Source organism: Prunus dulcis, chromosome 6 (assembly GCF_902201215.1).
Source record: "Prunus dulcis chromosome 6, ALMONDv2, whole genome shotgun sequence".
NCBI lineage: Eukaryota > Viridiplantae > Streptophyta > Magnoliopsida > Rosales > Rosaceae > Prunus > Prunus dulcis.
In genome coordinates, this window is record NC_047655.1 from 26,926,503 (window position 1) to 26,946,290 (window position 19,788).

The 19,788-nt window shown below is 38.3% G+C and overlaps 1 protein-coding gene across 1 annotated transcript; it reads left to right on the plus strand.

The window, feature by feature from the left end:
* Nucleotides 1–4,777: 4,777 nt before the first annotated feature.
* LOC117630591 (MDIS1-interacting receptor like kinase 2-like) lies at nt 4,778–7,706 on the plus strand. Its single transcript, XM_034363291.1, has 2 exons — nt 4,778–7,160; nt 7,256–7,706. Exons 1-2 carry the CDS (start codon nt 4,778–4,780, stop codon nt 7,627–7,629), a joined length of 2,757 nt encoding a protein of 918 aa, XP_034219182.1. The 3' UTR covers nt 7,630–7,706.
* The last annotated feature ends 12,082 nt before the right edge of the window (nt 7,707–19,788 follow it).

The window sequence follows — 19,788 nt, forward strand, 5'->3', positions numbered from 1 at the left end:
ACATCTGATGGCGGGAAAGCTGGGATAATATCGGGAGTCTCAATATGAAGCACGCCATGTTCACATCGATTAACACGCTCAGGGGGAACGTGAACACCACTCGCAATAGGAGCATCGACTGTCCTCCTAGTAGCCACCGCTCGACGCCGTGACTCAACTGGCAACTGGATAGGAGGAGAAACATCCAGGTCTCGAGATATCCTAGCTTTCATCCAGGATCCATAGTGGCGCAACCCATCTTCATCATCAACAACGCTTTCAAATTTGCAATGATCAAGTCCATGACCAAGACGACCACACTGGAAACAGAAGTTAGCCAATCTTTCATAGAGAAATTCCACCCAAGACTGAGTTTGATCAGGGCGTAAGAGCCAGATCCCCAAAGGTAATGGATTTAAGGCATTCAATTCCACCCTCGAACGAAAATACCCCCTCATCCCCCCAGGTTGGTCAGGGTCTTCAAACCCAATTAGCCTCTCAAATTGTGCTCCAATCAGGCCCGCAGTTTCCCCATTCATTTGTCCCCTTGGAACCCCATGGGCTTGTACCCAATAAGAGATTAGGCTGGGGTTCAGTTCTTCCAGTGCAAGAGTTAGCGGCCAATACTGAACACAGAACGCAAACCCCATAATCGTCCATGGACCTCCGTCTACAATTTTCCTAGCAGCCTCTTCATTATCTAATTTTATAGAAAAAATTAAATCTTTGACATCCACGATTTGAACATTTCCAAAGGCAGCCCAGGCACTTCTAAGCATGCGTTTCACAACCCCAATATTTGGAGGTTTATCAGCAATCAAAGAACCAAACAGGGTAACTCCAGTTCTGAGTTCCTGTAAACCTAGAGATGTCCCCATTTGAACCGCAAGTTGGTCAGGGGTAGTCATACCAACCTCCATCCTCCCAAAACTGGTAAAAAAAACCAAAAGAGTAGGATGAGTTTTGAACAAAACGTAAAAATTGGCAGATTTAGAAGGAGATAGGAGGCATGGATAAAGACTGAGAAGAAGGTGTAAAAAACAGGGAGTTGGAATGGGAAAAACAGAGGATAGAAATTGTGGGATAATAGATAAATCTGAAGATTGGAGATTTTGAGAGAGAAAAAGAGAAGGTCAAGAGTGTATGACGGGAAAGGTGAAAAAGGTAGACGATGGGCAAACTGGGATATAGATCTAAAAATGGTAACAAGGGTTGAGAACAAAAGATGAAAGCAGAGATGGGAATATGGGATGAAGATTCGTTTGAGAAAACAGGGATGAGGAAATGAAATACCACCAAGGGTATAGGAACTCTCACTAGGAGAGAGTAACTCTCAAGAAGAGAGAGAAAGTACTTTCAATTTCAATTGCTTTGCCGCGGTAAGTTGCATGATATCTTACTGCTCCTATCTCTCACATCATTTCATTATATCATGGATTAACATTAACATCTGCACCATCCATTTAAAAATAAATAAAAATCTGCACCAATATCCTAATGACTCAGCTCTATTTCTTTTGGATTATGTGCGACTCATTTACTAGCAATCCTCTTCTTCTTTTTCGCGCCTCTGTCCAATTTAAAGAGCCGGCGTCCAAAGTGTCATCGTGTCAACCCATAAAAAGGCAAGTGTTGGCCACTGCGAGAAGCTATCCAAAAAAGTAAGGTTTTTGCAAGCTTCAGTTCAGCTGTTTATTATATGCATATGAAATTTGTTCCTAACTTTTTTATAGGGTGATTTGGGACATTTCTCCAATATTTCCTTACTCAGGCATCTTGGAAATGTTGTAATTTACTAACTAATTAATAAAATTTTGAACTTGCTATTTGGGATTTAATTCTCCTTAATTTTACAATCTTTCTTCTCGTAGTACTACTTTTGAGTAGCATGTTGGTCCAATAATGCCTAAATTACGAATTTCCTTTCACCTACCTAGGCAACAACATGTTCAAAGAGAATGTAACAACAGTAGTTTACACGAGCGAAAATGAATATAATGCAGTTATGGTAAATTATGTTTATAGACTCTATAAAACTGAAAATGAAGAAAACTCAAGGTGCTATGTATCTAGTCGTCCTCTGAGTATTAACTATGGTGATCAGAGTTGAGAGATGACTGAGGAAGTTTCCCTTCATTTGTAAATTTTGAGCTGACAGCTTGAAAACAATTGGGAATATTTTTCTCAATCTTCACATACGGGCTAGACTTTATATTTTTCTGTTTTTTGTTAAATGAAATTTCTAACTTAACATAGGGACTAGACTTTATATTATGTCCGGACCACACCAGTGAAGTCGAGGAAACACTGGAACCACACACTTTTGGTAGCAATAATCCCTCCGATTATGTGAAATGCATGCAGACAGTTAATTAAAATTTCACACCGACATGTGGTGTTACTAACTAGAAAAGTAAGGTTTTGTGAGTTTCAATTCAGTTATTTATATGCATATGATTTGTTCCTGACTTTTTTATATGGTGATTTGGTATACATTTCTCCAATACAGGCATCTTGGAAATGTTGTATAGTTTACTAACTAATTAATAAAATTTTGAACTTACTATTTGGGATTTCATTCTCCTCAATTTTACAATCTTTTTTCTCGTAGTACTAGTTTTGAGTAGCTTGTTGGTCCAATAATGCTTAAATTCTTAAATTACAAATTTCCTTTCACCTACCTAGGCAACAACATGTTCAAAGAGAATGTAACGACAATAGTACGCACGTGCGTAAATGATATAATGCAATAATGGTAAATTATGTTTATAGACTCTATAAAACTGAAAATGAAGAAAACTCAAGGTGCTACGTATCTAGTCGTCCTCTAAGTATTAGCTCATTCATAATAGAACTTAACATAGGGGCTAGACTTTATATTTTTCTGTTTTCCTTTTTCCTTTTTCTGTTTTTTGTTAAATGAAATTTCTAACTTAATATAGGGGCTAGAGTATGATGTTATGGGGATTCGAACTCAAGACCTCTAATCTTTAAGTCAATGCCATTTTCTATTAGGCTATACCCCGTTGGCAATTGTTTATGTAAATTAAACATCCCAGATTAGGTCTAATCATCGAGTCAGTATGAGCACTTTTGTCAAGAAGCATCCCTATAGAACCATCTATTTTCCTTTTTTTTTTCAATTTATATTTTTTCGATTTTCTATTTTTTTGTGAAATAAATGCAAACAGACATTTCAAACGGAAAATAGGGGCCAAGGGAAGACTAAAGTTAAGTGATTTTGTTTCTCATTTCTACCTTGTGCCTATTGTCACGGGACGAGCGAGCGGCGCTGCGCGGCGGAAGCGAAACACAAATTCTCGCCACTCGAAGCACACCCGTGCGGCCCAGGATCCACTTCGGATCCCAGTCAGCCTTCTCCCCACTTCATGATTTTCATGACTCTCACAACTCCGCGAGAGGTTTACCTTCAAGTGTCGTCTCTTACTAGACAACGAGTCACACTACCGTGTGACAATACAATCACTCCGCATCCGGCAACGAACCCTCGACGCCCATACATCAATCGTTGCATAAGACACGTCAACTGCATCGACCACGTCGCATGCTTTCCTCATGTCTCGCTCATGTCCAAGTCAAGACATAGCTATCTAACACACCATCGGTTTACCCACACTTCTGTCGGTCATTCCTTTAGCGTTCACGATAGCCCACATCCTCAAGCTATACAAGCAAGCTGTCATACTTGCATGTCGCCCAAGCCTTGGCGACATATATATTCCTAATGTCCCACATAACCATCTATGCATTGCATGGGGTCGCAACCCATGCGTACCGGCATCCGAATATCTTCCTTCAATATTAGACAAGGCCGAACCCAAGCCAAGTCCATCGAGTATTGTCATATGTCTCGCTAGCCGATGGCATAGCTAATGCCATATGTTGACCTCACTCTTTCCAACGATGCGCAATACGAACGGCCCCGCGTGTTCGTACTGTCCTCGGGAATTCCTTCCCTTCGGAGGCACAGATTATCCTTCAACAATCCTATGCCCGCCCTCATGACTATCTCCAATGTCATAAGGATGCTCGCTTAGTGCCACAAGGGTGTAAGCACCAGGGGTGGTGGAGAGCATGACACCATGTCACCCCCTATATAGCATTTTATGCATTTAGCCTTCTTCCAGGAAGGAACATCACCTATGCACGAGGAGTCATAATTGGGCATAACTTCTTCATACGAACTCCGAATGGCAAACCGTCAGTTGCGTTTCATGCGTCTCGACATCACGAACATATTCCGTATTTTGGGTTTCCTCAGATTCCTCCCGTAACCTTCGGAAATACCCAAAATACCCTTCACAAGTGCAACTCGACCAACACCTACCATTCTAGCTCTTAAGCTATCGCCCGTCCACACTTGGACTACCTCATAAGCGCATAGATGTCCCAACGGAGTCACGGTAACACTTGTCTAAGTGCGACCCGTGACATTCTCCCCCACTGATAATGTCGACGTCCTCGTCGACGTGCCCCACTGCACTGCCGACTTAGGAATCACGATAGCACTCACTTATGTGCGATCCGTGACACTATAGACGTTTCAAACGGAAAATAGAGGCCAAGGGAAGACTAAAGTAAGTGATTTTGTTTCTCATTTCTACCTTGTGCCTATAAACGTTTCAAAAGGAAAATAGAGGCCAAGGGAAGACTAAGACCATACCAGTCAAGTTGAGGAAACATTTGGAACCACACAACTTTTCATTGTCATAATAATATCTCACTTATGAAACAAGAAATGCAACTCAAATATCAAACATAGTCGACTGAGAGCACCATGAAAGGAGTTCAGAAGACTCCTCTTTTTCTTCTTCTCCTTCATATTTCCTTTCTTTTCTTGCTTCCATTGAACGCCGCATCATCACCAAGAACACAAGCAGAAGCTCTCATAACCTGGAAGAACGACTTTGCTTCTTCACCACCTTCTCTCAATTCTTGGTCCGTCACAAACCTCAACAACCTTTGCAATTGGACTGCCATTGTCTGTGACCACAACACCAAATCAATTTCCCAAATTGACCTCTCCAACTTCAACATCTCTGCAACACTAACCCATTTCAACTTCACCCCATTTCTCAATCTCACCCAATTCAAACTCAAGGGCAACAATTTCACAGGACCTGTGCCATCTGCCATTGGCAAACTCTCCAAGCTCACAACTTTGGACTTGGACACCAACTTATTCAGTCAAGAAATACCTGTACAGATAGGCATGTTGACTGAGCTTCAGTATTTGAGTTTCTTCAACAACAGTCTCACTGGTGTAATTCCCTATCAGCTTAGCAATCTCCAAAAGGTACAGTTTTTGAATCTTGGAGCCAACTACTATTTAGAAACTCCTGACTGGTCTAAATTTTCAGGCATGGCTTCTTTGACACACCTTGATTTTTCTCCAAACACTCTTGATTCAGAAGTCCCAGAATTTATATCTAAATGTTTGAACTTGACATTCCTGGACTTGTCTGAAAATGCTTTCACTGGTAAAATTCCAGAAGCGGTATTTACCAATCTGGGCAAGCTCAAACACCTTCATTTAGCATGGAACAATTTCAGTGGTCCAATTCCTGAAGATATTGGTTTGATATCTGGTCTTCAGCATATTGACTTGGAAGGGAATTACCTTGAAGGGCCAATTCCATCATCTATAGGCCAACTCAGGGAGCTTAAATACCTTGATCTTCAAATGAATTTCTTAAACTCTTCAATCCCTTCTGAGCTTGGTCTTTGTACTAACCTCACCTACTTGGCCCTGGCTTCCAATTTCCTCAGTGGGAAAATTCCACCTTCTATAGGCCAACTAAGAGGGCTCCGGTACCTTGATCTTAGTTCCAATTCCTTAAATTCTTCAATCCCTTCTGAGCTTGGTTTTTGTACCAACCTCACCCACTTGGACCTGACTTCCAATCACCTTGAAGGGAAAATTCCATCCTCTATAGGCCAACTGAGGGAGCTTCAGCACCTTGATCTTCAAATGAATTCCTTAGACTCTTCAATCCCATCTGAGCTTGGTTTTTGTACCAACCTCACCTACTTGGACCTGTCTTCCAATCACCTTGAAGGGAAAATTCCATCCTCTATAGGCCAACTCAGGGAGCTTCAGAACCTTTATCTTCAAATGAATTCCTTAAACTCTTCAATCCCTTCTGAGCTTGGTTTTTGTTTCAGCCTCACCTACTTGGATCTTTCGAGAAACCAGCTCTCTGGGTCAATTCCTCTAACACTAAGCAACCTTGCACATATTCAGAGCTTAGATCTTTCCAACAACAATCTCAATGGCTCATTCCCGACAGAGATTGCCTTCCCACTCCTGGGGAATTTTTATTTGTCTCAAAACAATTTCACATACAATACTTTTGTTGGAAACTCTGACTTGTGTAGAGATGCTAGGGGCCTATCTAGAGCGTGCAATTCCAAAAAAAATAACAAGAAAGTTATAATTGGTGTCCTTGTACCTGTTTGTGTTATATCAGTGGTTGCAATTACAATTGCTCTGATTCTTATGTTCCATAAGAAAACCAAGTGTGCACTTAAGAAAATCAATAGTACTGCTCAAAACTTTGAGAATTTTGTGTCAATGATATTGCAAGAAGAAGTAAAATTTACGTTTGGGGAAGTTGTAAAGGCCATAGACGATTTTCATGAGAAGTACTGTATTGGAAAAGGAGGATTTGGAAGAGTATACAAGGCAGAGTTGCTATCAGGTCAAGTTGTGGCAGTTAAGAGGCTTAACATGTCAGACTCTAACGACATTCCAGCAATCAATCTCCAAAGTTTCGAGAATGAAATAAGAACTTTAACAAATCTCCGACATAGGAACATCATTCAGCTATACGGGTTCTGTTCAAGGAGGGAATGCATCTTCTTGCTCTATGAATATTTAGAGAGAGGCAGCCTGGGAAAGGCATTGTATGGGGTTGAAGGGGTAACAGAACTTGGATGGGCTACAAGGGTCAAAGTTGTGAAAGGATTAGCTCATGCACTTTCTTACTTGCACCATGACTGCTCTCCACCAATTGTGCACCGTGATGTAACTGTCAACAATGTATTGCTCGAGTCAGATTTCGAAGCCCGACTTTCTGATTTTGGAACAGCAAGACTGATTAGTGCCAATTCATCCAACTGGACCCATATTGTTGGCTCATTTGGCTACATGGCACCAGGTAACATACCAATTTAACGTTGTGCATTTTTGGATCATGTTTTGGTGGCAGAGATATGTTTTGAGGCAACTTGGTTTGTTTTTCTTGATGTGCAGAGCTTGCATTGACAATGCGAGTCACGGATAAGTGTGATGTGTATAGCTTTGGGGTGGTGGCGCTGGAAGTTATGATGGGAAGGCACCCAGGGGATCTGCTAGAATCCCAGCTATCAAAATCATCAAAATCAATGACGGAGGACAATGCAGAGTTGCTTTTGAAGGATTTGTTAGACCAAAGGCTGGAGGCTCCAAGTAATGAATTGGCAAAGGCAGTGGTGGTTGTGATGAGTTTAGCCTTGGGTTGTATACGTACGCGTCCCGGGTCTCGACCTACAATGCTTTATGTAGCACAAAAACTATCAGCTCGTAGTCTGCCTTCCCTTCCTGAACCATTTGGCATGCTAACCATCAACAAGCTCATGGGGATATAAAAAATAAAACTAGTTGGAAAGTTTTCTGTGTGTAAGAGAAATTCTTATACCATGTATGTTAACATTAACATCTGCAACATCCATTCTAAAAAAATAAAAATCTGCACCAGCCTAATTACTCATATCTAATCTTTTTGGATTATATGTGTGACTCATTTACTAGGAATCCTTTTTTTTTTTTGGTAGTCAATTTATTACTAGTATGTATATGGGTGAAACGCATGCAGACAGTTAATTAAAATTTCACACCGACATGTGGTGTTACTAATCTACTCATATTCTAACATTTGTATTTATTTATTAATACTATACCATAAGTCTATGACAGATGAACCATATCATCCATCTATATTTTAATATGTAAATTAATAACACTACATGACGATGTGATTATAACACTCGGAAAGAAAAAAAAAATATTCCAAATTCTCCCAAAGTGTTTCATTAGCACACCCTAAGAGATGGACTTCAAGGTCTTCTTTTCATCAAATTTACAAATTATTTTTTCTTGTAGTACTTGTTTATGAATAGCATGTTGGTCCAGTAATGCTTAAATTACAAATTTCCTTACACCTAGGCAACAACATGTTTTAATGAAATGTAATTATTATATTGTGATGTTAAATACGGCAATAGTTCACATGCACGAAAATGAAAATACCATATAAAAACTCTATAATGTGGGGTTGTATTTTGTGTGTGTGTGTGTGTAGAGCAACAAATGGCTGGGGCCAAGGGAAGGGAAGGGAAGACTAGACCAGGCCAGTCAAGTGGAGGAAACCTTACATCCACACAACTATTGTTACCATGTATGTTAACATTAACATGTGCACCGTCCTGGGTTTCGACCTCAATGGTTTATGTGGCACAAAAGCTATCAGCTTAGGCCATGCCTCGCCTTCCTGAACCATTTGGTGTGTTGACCATCAACAGGCTAATGGGGATACAAAAATAGAAGAAAATGTGAAACTAGTGGGAAAGTATTCTATGTTAAAAAAGATTAAAAGAAACATTAGTATAGTTAAAAGTATGTGAATGTTCTTGCTCTTTTCACAATTTTGGATCTTATAGCTAGAATGTGTCAGAGAAAAACTACACCACGCCAGTCAACAACTATTAGTTCAAAAAACTAAATTTTCTTCTTAACTTAAATTAAAATAAAGCTTTCGACCAAAAATAAATAATATGCATATTACAAGTGAATTTTAAGAACGAAAATGATAACAATAAGAATCAACCTTCTATAAAGTTTGGAACATAACGTCAACTCCTCAAACCACCATGGAAGGAGGAGTTTTCTCTGCTCAGAGTCACAAGCCTACTTATCTTCTTCTTCTCCTTCATATTTTCCTGCTTGCTTTGCTTCCATTAAAGGCCATTTCATCACCAAAAACACAGGCAGAAGCTTTGGTAATTTGGAAGAACACCTTTGCTTCTGCAACACCTTTTCTCACTTCATGGTCCCTCACTAACCTCAACAATCTTTGCAACTGGTATGCCATTGTTTGTGACCAGAGCAGCGAACAAGTTTCCCAAATTGACCTCTCCAACTTCGACATCTCTGCAACGCTAACCCATTTCAACTTCACCCCATTTCTCAAGCTCACCCAATTCAACCTTAGTGGCAACAATTTCACAGGGCCTGTGCCATCTGCCATAGGCCAACTCAGAGAGATTCAGTACCTTGATCTTCACATGAATTCCTTGGATTCTTCAATCCCATCTGAGCTTGGTCTTTGGAATTTTTGTTAAAAGGAAATGTGTTTACACGTGGTCATAATGGCTGGGGGTCTTTTTTTATATTTAAAAATCAGTATAGCCGCACGGCTATACTCAATTTTGAATTTTTTTTTAAGAAAGATATGTGTTGACACGTGGGCATAATGGCTGGGGGGTCTTTTTTTTATATTTAAAAATAGTGTAGCCGCACGGCTATACTAACATAGTAGAGGCGGGGGGCGTTACTTTTTTTTTTTTTTCAAAAAACAATTGAATTTAATAAATAGTATAGACAAGCGGTTATAGTCTTTTACATACGTATTCACACACACACACACACACACACACACACACACATATAGGTACGTATTTTTCAACAATACATTTGTGCCTCTTCCTGCTCTTTTGACTTCTTCGACTCGTCTTCCAGCTCAAACTAGCCAAGACTCCTATTCCGGGTAGTGTTTTTATAGTCCTTTGCGTTCCATACACCTCTCATGTTTTCTTTAAAAAGCAAACATACAATAGTCGTATTGTACATATACGTACGTATTTCTAATATTTAATACTAGTATTTTTTACAATGTTTTCAGTAACACACAAATTCACGTATTATAGCAATAATTGTCACGTATTATTGAATAAGAATAACATACGGTATAAAAATTATATTAAAATATCAAATAGTGGAATATTAATATCTACTTTGGATATGTTGTAAATTAATATCCATAAGGTACAAACCAATGCAACTACTCTAGGAGGGTCCCTTTTTGCATTTTCAAGAAAACATGAGTATCGCCGCACGGCTATACTCTTTGGAATTTTTGTTAAAAGGAAATGTGTTTACACGTGGTCATAATGGCTGGGGATCTTTTTTTATATTTAAAAATAAGTATAGCCGCACGGCTATACTCAATTTTCAATTTTTTTTAAAGAAAGATATGTGTTGACACGTGGGCATAACGGCGGGGGGTTTTTTATATTTAAAAATAGTATAGCCGCACGGCTATACTCAGTTTTGAATTTTTTAAAAGAAGCTATGTGTTGACACGTGGCGCGTAATAGTTGGGGTCCTTTTTAATATTAAAAATCAGTATAGCCGGGCGGCTATACTCAGTTTTGAATTTTGTTTAAAATAAGACATGTGTTGACACGTGGGCTATACTCAAAGGGGTATTTTTTAATATATAAAAATAGTATAGCCGCGCGGCTATACTCAGTTTTGAATTTTTTTAGGAAGTTGTGTGTCGACACGTGGCCCGTAATGGTTGGGGCCCTTTTTTATGTTTAAAAATTAGTATAGCCGGGCGGCTATACTCAGGTTTGAAATTTTTTTTAAAAGGCATGTGTTGACACGTGGCCCCTATTGGTTGGGGGACTTTTTTTATATTGAAAAATAGTATAGCCGCACGGCTATACTCAGCGGGGTATTTTTTTTAAATATATAAAAATTGTATAGCCGCAGGGCTATACTCAATTTTTTTTTTTTTTTTTGGGTATAAAAAAAATATAGTTGAGGCGTGAGGCGTTACTATTTTTTTGAAAAAACAATTGAAGTTAATAAATAGTATAGACTAGCGGCTATAGTCTTTTACATACGTATTCATATATATATATAGGGAGCTGATTTCCCCACTCCCATTTTCTCCACTTACACTCCCTTTTGCTTTTTAATAATTTTTAATCATTGAGTTTTGATTTCTTGAAATTGATGTTCAATAGCAAGACATATTTTTTCTTTTACCTCACGAAGACCTCCGGTTGAAACTTGAAGATACTTCTTTAGTGTTGCATGTGCACCTTCAGCTCTTGAAGTAGCCCGATTACCTAAGTGTGCAACCTCATCTGTCCATGCACTTACAAATTTTTCTTTCAATGGCAGCCAAGTACCTTTAATATAGTTCAAAACAGCTGCATTCTCCTTGTACTCATTTTCAAAACAATCCCAAGCTTTATCGAATGATGATTCATTTGGAGATTTGATTAAATCAGCCCAAGTAGATAGGAAAGCAACCCAATCAACTTCTTCTCTAAAATGAGGTTTACAATTTGCAAGAATGTTTTTCTCAATATGCCACACGCATAACAAATTACAAGCACTTGGGAATACAATGCGTATAGCATTCATTAAGGCCAATTCTCTATCTGATATGATCACCAATGGCTGATTATGAACTCCCAAAATTTTATTGAACATTTCTAGAGCCCACACATAATCCTTCTCTTCTTCTTTTTGCATGAAGACAAAACAAGAGTAGAATGAAGTGTTGAAACTTGAAACTCCTATTATATCCAATAATGGCATCTTATACTTATTAGTTTTATAAGTGCAATCCATCAGAAAGACATGTGGGTAACTCTTACTCAATTCAATTGATATAGGATGAGCAAAAAACAAATGAGTCAAATACCCTTCTTGGTCATACTCAATGTTATAAGAGAAACCACCTTCACCAAGTTCATCCACTAATGCTTGAATAACCGTACGTCCTGCTAGGCTCTCTTCCAAAATTTTAGCCTTCTTATTGTAAATGTTTCGGGAAATTGCTCGAAGATGAGGATTGCTCTGTCGAAGTGAAGAGAGAATTTGGCGCGGTGGTATACCAGCCATACACATTTCTTTAATCCGCATAATTTCCTCATTTGAAAATCGACGACAATAAGGATGTCCAGACATGTCCGTTGAAGGTTCATGATTATGCAACAAACTTTTAATCTCCAACTTCCAAAATCCTTGAAGTTTCCTTTTCTTTTTGCCCCAAATTTCAAATGGACAGTTTATGAGGCGAGATTCTGATTTCTTTTTTCTTTCCTCTAGTGGAACTTTTCTGCTTTTATAATTACCGCCTCTATCACAACCAAGGACAACATATATCTCGGATTTAGATCTTCTAATAACTAGTGCATACCCTTGCGCAAAGGCAATCTTACGAGCAGCTTCAATGAGGTCTTCCCGATTTTGAAAATTTTTGTTTGTCAAAGAGAGCATTTTGTCACTTTTATCAATCGATGCTTCACTGCCTATATCACAAACCATCCAATTTATATGAAATATAAACTACACATTGGCTACAACTATGAAGAATGTTTATGCTTCACTGCCTATCACATATTAGTTAAGAATGAATATATATAACAGAATAGGTACTGCTATGAAACATTTCATCGAGCAGTTGGTTGGCGCCTCCAATGGGTTGCACCAGCAGGTCACCACGACCTTTGCCCAAGGGCAAAAATAAAGAGATAGCAGTGGCACTAATTTAAACTTGTCTTTGTGTGCACATGAGAAGATAAGAGGGCAAAAGAAAGACAGAGCATACAAAAAACAAACTCAAAATTGAATTGCAATTCATCAGAGCACCAAGTATTTTGTAAAATTGAACCTATGAATAAGATAATAGGTAATGCTTAGCCAAGTGAATTTCTTTTTAATACAGAAAGATCTTCTAGAGTTCAAAAAGCTTCCTTTTGGACACAGAGATGTAAACCATCAATGCCATCTCCCCACAAGGTTAACAAATCCCTTATGAAAAGGTTAAATGTAAAGATACACACACATACATAAAACCAATATGCTAATTCATTGCTAATAATCGATAAAGTTAGATTAAGTAAGAAATAAAACGTACCATGCATAATATCTTGAGAATTTGAAGGATTACTAAATTATGTCATTCCACTCAAATCACTGTTGCCCACCATGTCTAAAATCCTCTGCAACTCAGACTCCAATTGTTGTTCTTCATCCATAGCTAACCTTTTACCAATAATTAAGAGTATTTGCTTTGGGTAGGAGAAGGATTGGGTAGCTATGGGTATGAGAAGTGGGAAAGACACGATGAAGGAGAAGAAGAGGGTTTAGGTATCAAAATAGAAGAAGACGCTCTAACTTCTTTTTTATTTTATGTTAACTTTTCTTAATTTTAATTATCAAAACATTAATTTAGGATAAGGGTAGAAGAGGAAAGAGAAAGAACAAAAAAGAAAAAAATTGATTAAAAATTATTATAAAGCAAAAGGGAGTGTAAGTGGAGAAAATGGGAGTGGGGAAATCAGCTCCCTATATATATATATATATAGATATATACACACATACATATGTCGGTACGTATTTTTTTTGTGTGTTTACTAACACATGGAATGATTCCAATTCATGACTTCCCTTACGTTTACTAACACATAAGGAATGAAAGATTACTTAGGTTCCACATTTAAATCCATTCGAATGCCCTCAAAATTGGGAATGAAATCAACTAGGAGGGAGTAGTTGATCTGATTCTCATACCTTGATCACCCCATCTAAGTTCCCCGATTCATGACATCTCTCATCCTTGGTAAGAAGATCATCTCCCAGGGAGATGTCAAATGTTAAATGTTAAATTTGAATTTGATGGCTTATGTGACAATTTGACAGTTTGGAAAAAATTTAACTCCGCCTGAAATGTGAAATATCATATTATTTTATTATATTTTTTTAAAAGCAAATAGGGCTCATATAATGCATAAAGTTTTTTCAAGAAAGTAAATGATAGTGAGGTACAAACTAAAAAAATATTTTACATCAAGCTTTTTGGTATGATTATTTTTGACTTATCTCTTCCGGCCTTCAAAACCATATAGGATTTGACTACTCGGTTGGTGCAACTTTAACCTTCAATTTTTGTCATTTCATGTCCATGTGGCAATTTGACATATCGGTTGGAGATACTCTAAGTAAAAATTAAATTGATTGTCAAAATGTGAGGAATGACTCAATTGGAATGAATGAGAAAGTTGAATAATTTAATTGCTTAAAAAAAAAGTTACGGAACTTAATTGAAACTTGGGTATAATTTTAAGGACCACTGAAGTTAAAAACCCCTTTTTAAAATACTTTTTTAATATCAAAAAGCATTTTTAGCCTTTTTATAAGCAAATACTAAACAAACCCTTAAACTTTGTTTTGAAGAAAACTAAGCAATATAGAATACGTACTACACATGTGAGTTGAATTTGATGGTTGGTGGTGAATCTCCAAACTCATCCAAATGGCTGTGTGAATTGAATTTGATGATGAGACTGAGTGCACTTCGCATGTGGAAAACTCGATTTAATAATTTCAAATCGCCAAATCAAGATGAGACGGGACGGACGGTCAGAGGTTGCAGCAGGACTACCATAGGAAAGCCCGCCCTCGCTAGCTAACATAGAAAGAAATAGATTTCCGGATAGCGATAGTCTCTATGTGAATCTCTTCCCGACCAGGGCAGGCTGAATCGGGCCGCCCTTTGGGATGGGAATGGCCCAGCCCACATGCATCATTTGATGAAAGCACTGCAGTCCAGTTGCCTCCTCAAAGTGGCTTGTCAACCACGCCTTCCCTTTCTCAATTGAATGAAGAAAGTTAAAGCAAAAAGGATTGTCAGACCATACCCCTTTACATGGAAAGGCCTTTCCCCCCAAGCTCAAACAACCCAACCTGTAGTCTTTCGACGGGCGAGGGCTTGGTCTATGAAAGTGGTAATCATTTTTCACCCACATGTCTAGCTTTGAAAAGGTAACTGTCCAAAAAACTATTAGCATAAAAGAAACTACTGGGAAATTATGAATGACTCTCAGTCTATAACTAGCAATATCGATATTGTCTTTAATTTAACCACATATTTGACAAGTGTGAAGTTTTTATTAAAAAAAGCCTCAATGCTATCAGTAGTGAAACTATTGATCATAATATATTTTATTTATTTTGTTAAGTTTCCGATGTTGGAGTTTAATATTCTTCAATAAACTTGAGCCCCAATGAACAACTAGTAATTCACTTAGTCCACGCCCACCCTAAGAATAATAAAATGTTGAACTTGCTATTTGGGACTTCAATGTTGATGTAGTGTGACAATATAGAAGACAATCAAACGATTAGCTTAAAAGAACCAAAGTATGGAATCCACCATATATGAGAAAACCTCAAGTTTATTGAATTTAGAATGATAGCATAATGCCTTAATCAGGGGCTAAAGTTGGTTTAAATACTCCTAGAAACCCTAGGATTCTAAGGGGAGACTAACAAAAGTTTCCAAAAACTAGCAAAATACTAAAACACTTTTTTTTGGCTGCTAAATGATCTTAAACGCTCAAAAAAGCTCATAATCATGGCAAATTGGTGAGTTTTGCTCGTGATACCATTCTTTTTGAAATAGTGGGTCATGGTCCCAAATCCAAACTTTAGCATGTTGGTATAACAATGTTTTAAATTGCAAATTTCCTTTCACCTAGGCAATAACATGTTGAAAGGAAATATAATTCTCATATAAGATAGTCGGTCAACCACATAATCATAAACAACACTAATGTAATTAAAATCTCAAATTATGGTTAGAAACTCTATAACGCGGGTGGTTTTTGTTTTGCTTTTTGTTGTCTGTGTAGAGAAGCTACTGTGAAATTGACAATGAAGATCAAGATATGAAAGCTACGCTGTTTTAATAAATCAAGAACAACTTTAAACTTGTCAAAAGTTGGTTGGATACAGTAAGCCCTCAATTTACACGGCTTTGACGAGCAGCAATTTACACGACTTATGAAGACCCTACCAAGAAGAGAGGAAAAAAAAACAAAAACAAAAACAAAAACAAAAGTATGAGTTGTTAGTAGTGTTGTTTCTTCTTGGAAAGCCTGCAAACCTTGCACCTTTTAAGACTGTACAATTGTTTTTTTGTTTTTTTTGTTTTTAAAAAGTAGTTCAGTATTATATTGATATGATTTTTGTCCAAATATTTCTAGGCATCTTGGAAATGTTGTAGCTTACTAACTAATCAATATTAATTGTGTTGTAAAATGAACTGGGAATGCACGAATATTGAGCTGCACGTAAAGTAGATGAGACACAGCATTTAACGAGGTTTGGCTATGCCTACGTCCTCGGAGAGCAGCAGCAGTAATTTTTCACTATGTAAGAATAATAGGGCTGCAACTTTAGTGTTTACAATATGTATGCCTCACTCAATTTTCTCTCTTGGAGAATTTCTCTCTTGCTCTCTTTCCTCTCAACTCACTCACCTCATTCTTCCTTCTCTTCCTCTTCTCTATGTGTGTTTACGAGCAAATATAATGCCTATTTATAGGCAAAGCAAATGGAATTAATGGAGACATAATGATTTATCCCCAACCCCATTATCCCATCTTTTGACTAATACCTACTAACTTTATCTCCACTAATTCCCACATAATTTTACCTAATTATCTCCACTAATTCCCACCTAATTTTACCTAATGTGGGATTCATTTATTTTATAACACTCCCCCTTGAAAACCACATGTGATATGTTAGTTGCATCATTAAAGACTTGCTTGGAGAAAACCCAGTGAGGTAGAAAACTGATGGAAGGAAGAAAGAAGAGTACAACAATCTGTATAGTATACTTCTGGATGCTCCCCCTGATGTCTTCATGACTATCTTTTGGAGTGAGAATCTTTCGGAGTGAGTGGAGGATGTAGCCATTAACAATTCTCGTAAAAATGCTTCAATACTTTCTTAGTATAAGCAAGAATCTATTTGGTATAATGCTCGATCTTTAAGTCGAGACAAATATTTCTTGAACTCTTCAGAAGTTTTAATTTGTTGCAAACATATTATAATCAATATTGTAAGAACCCAAAACAAAATATCTAAAAAGAAAAGAAAATATCTTTTAGCAAAATGACCAAATTGCCCTCGCATTATTTTAAAGGGAAAAATTTAACTTTTTGATCGAGAAAGAATTTGAGAGTTTCGCTAGCGCCATTGCGTAGAGCACGGCGAAAGGAGTCCGTAGACACGGAGTGGGCCCGAATCGGAGTTGTAACGAAAAGGTTATGGTCAAAAGAGTCTCAGTGGCATAACCGTAAATATTTCGAAGTTGCATCTATATAAACCCAGACTCTGCGCGAAACGGGCCGCCGACTTCCAGAAGGTGCTGGCGCCGCCTCCGAGCTCCAATGGCCACGGGACCGGTGGCGTTGGAACCGCCATCGAGTCCCCTACCTTTTCCGACCGACCTCCACCCTTGGGCCGCCCGGAGCTGGTCGGAAAGTCATGATTTCCGACGGATGTTCACCCGAGTTTCACCGATCTTCCAGCTCGATTTTCTCCTTCGTTTCTTCACCAAATCAATCGAGCAAGGCACCAGAGGTCCGGGTGACTTACAGGAGGGACCTACAAAGAGTCCAGATAGCTCGGATCACCAGTGAGTGGACTTTCTTTCATGAATGATTTTATATAAATGAGTTACATAGAGGATTTCTATAATTAAGATTTCATAAGTGATTTTCTATTGATTTTATATAAATAAGTTTTTATAAATGAGTTTATTTGAATAAATTTCTTTATTTGATCTTGAGTAAGTTTTATTATGGTTCCGAACATGATTAGTACAGTAATAGTTCTATAAGTCTGTGCTGCTTATTTACAAGTTATAGAAACAGAGTTTGAGGTTGGAATCAGATGAGACAGCAGCACAATTTAAGCTTTACAGTTATGAATCAAATATTTTTTTTAAAGAAATTTATTTTAAAACCACCTCGTACCCATTTTCTTTGGTGATTACCCACAATTGGACCGATGTCTACGGACATCCAGTCCGAGTTCAGTTTATGTCAGTGCACTTGACTTTGCCTCACGAGTTACGGGGACGCTCGGACCGTGAGTGCCAGGATTTGCAGCTCGACAGACTTGGTGTCCCGAGACCTGCCAGGATTGCTGCTCGGCTGACTCTGTGTCCCCGAGACCTGCCAGGATTGCGGATCAGGCTGACTACGGTCCCCTGCATCCTGCCAGAGCGACTTGAGCTGACTTGGTGTCCTCGAGGAATCTGCCGGCAGATCAGGCTGATCATAGTCCCCTGATTTCGCCAGTTTGCGGCTCGGGTAAGTCTGTGTGACGCCCTAGACCTGCCAGGGAATTGACGGAAATGACAGGGGTACATACTGGTGGTATTTTCAAAGGATTCTGAGTTTCTTTATTAAATGTTGATTTTCAGCTATTATAAATCAGTTTTTCTGATTTTTCAAATATAGATCCCTTTATATTTGTTCAGTTATGAAAGATCTGAGTACCGAGTTTTTATACGCGTTGGATTTCAGTACTTTTATGAAAGCTTTGAATTCAGTGGTTTGTATGAAACTTTCAAGTTTGAATATGACTGATATAGAATGCCTTGAATTGACTACGCGTGATATAAAAAGTAAGTATTCAGTTTTATTTAGCTAAATTTCTTTTACAATGGGGGATATTATGTTTATGAGAATTGTTTTGAAGAACATTATTGTTGCTTTGGTCCACTCACATTTTTCAAACTGTTTTTCGCCCCCAGGCCTTAGAGGTACGCGGGATCCACCACCGGGCCAATCATAGTTTCCGCGCCAAGGTAAAGTTTTGCAGAATCCTTGCAACCTTGAAAACCCTAGAAAATGCTCTGATATCATGTTGAACATAAGGAATTGAGGTTGGAATCTGTTTGTTGACTTAGTCTGGCTGTTGGTAGGGTTTCTGAGATTGTTTGACAGGTGAAAATTTTGGGATAAATCAAAAATACAGGGGAGGTTCTGCCGAATTTTCGGCAGAAGTCTAAGGAAATTTAAAGAGAAATTGAAGTAAGAAGGGTAAAAAGGTCATTTGTGCCCGACATTTGCCAGGTGTCGGACACGCACAGGACTTGGCTCGAATTCCAAAGTGGAAATTGGGTCGGGTCCTGTCAATTTGGTATCAGAGCATAGGTTTTACTTCCTGTAGACTTCGCACTTTGTGCATCCTCGTTCTCTTCTCAAGTTGGGCCCAAATGGTGGTGGTATCCGTAGGAAAATTAGATAGTTATCCCGATGTAAGGGGATGAAATTCCCAAGTCAGACAGGAGCTGCGTCGGTATCTGAACCGGCAGAGTAATCTCTTGTAAGAGGTTTGTAAGGAACTGTACCTACTGTACCTAGTAGGCAGGGAGATCCTAACACATGGTAGACCCTGAAGACGTTAGCCCAGGCTATAGTCAGCCAGAGATCCATCCGCGAGATGGGTGGATCAAGTAAACAGGAGTAAGAGCTATAAATTGGAATAATAATGGTATCTAGCAGTAAAAGAGGACTGAGTTGAAGGAGTATAGCAGGTCATAGGAAATCCTGGTTGTTTCACAGGAGAATAAAGTTTTGGGTAGGATGTGATTAAGAAGTGATGTTAAAATCCTTTGACCCGTACGAAGTAAACATTTTGGGAACAGAATATGATAGTCAACCTTATTCATGAGTCTACAAAAGGTGTGAACACAGGAGTTTTGCAGCAGGATAGAGGATAACGGTTGAAACCGAATACAAGAAAAAGGTTTCACGTACTATTTCTAGTAATAAACAATGGGAAGTAAGAGGTAGTATCTGGTCATGATAAAGTTAAAAAGCCTCCATCCCATGTATTGTAATTAGTTGGTGGTGATGTCT

Excerpts from the sequence above, each read along its gene's own strand:
- LOC117630591 (XM_034363291.1), top strand. The coding sequence starts at position 4,778 with ATGAAAGGAGTTCAGAAGACTCCTCTTTTTCTTCTTCTCCTTCATATT. Across the intron at positions 7,161-7,255 it reads ATTTGGCTACATGGCACCAG|AGCTTGCATTGACAATGCGA; the intron begins GTAACATACCAA and ends CTTGATGTGCAG.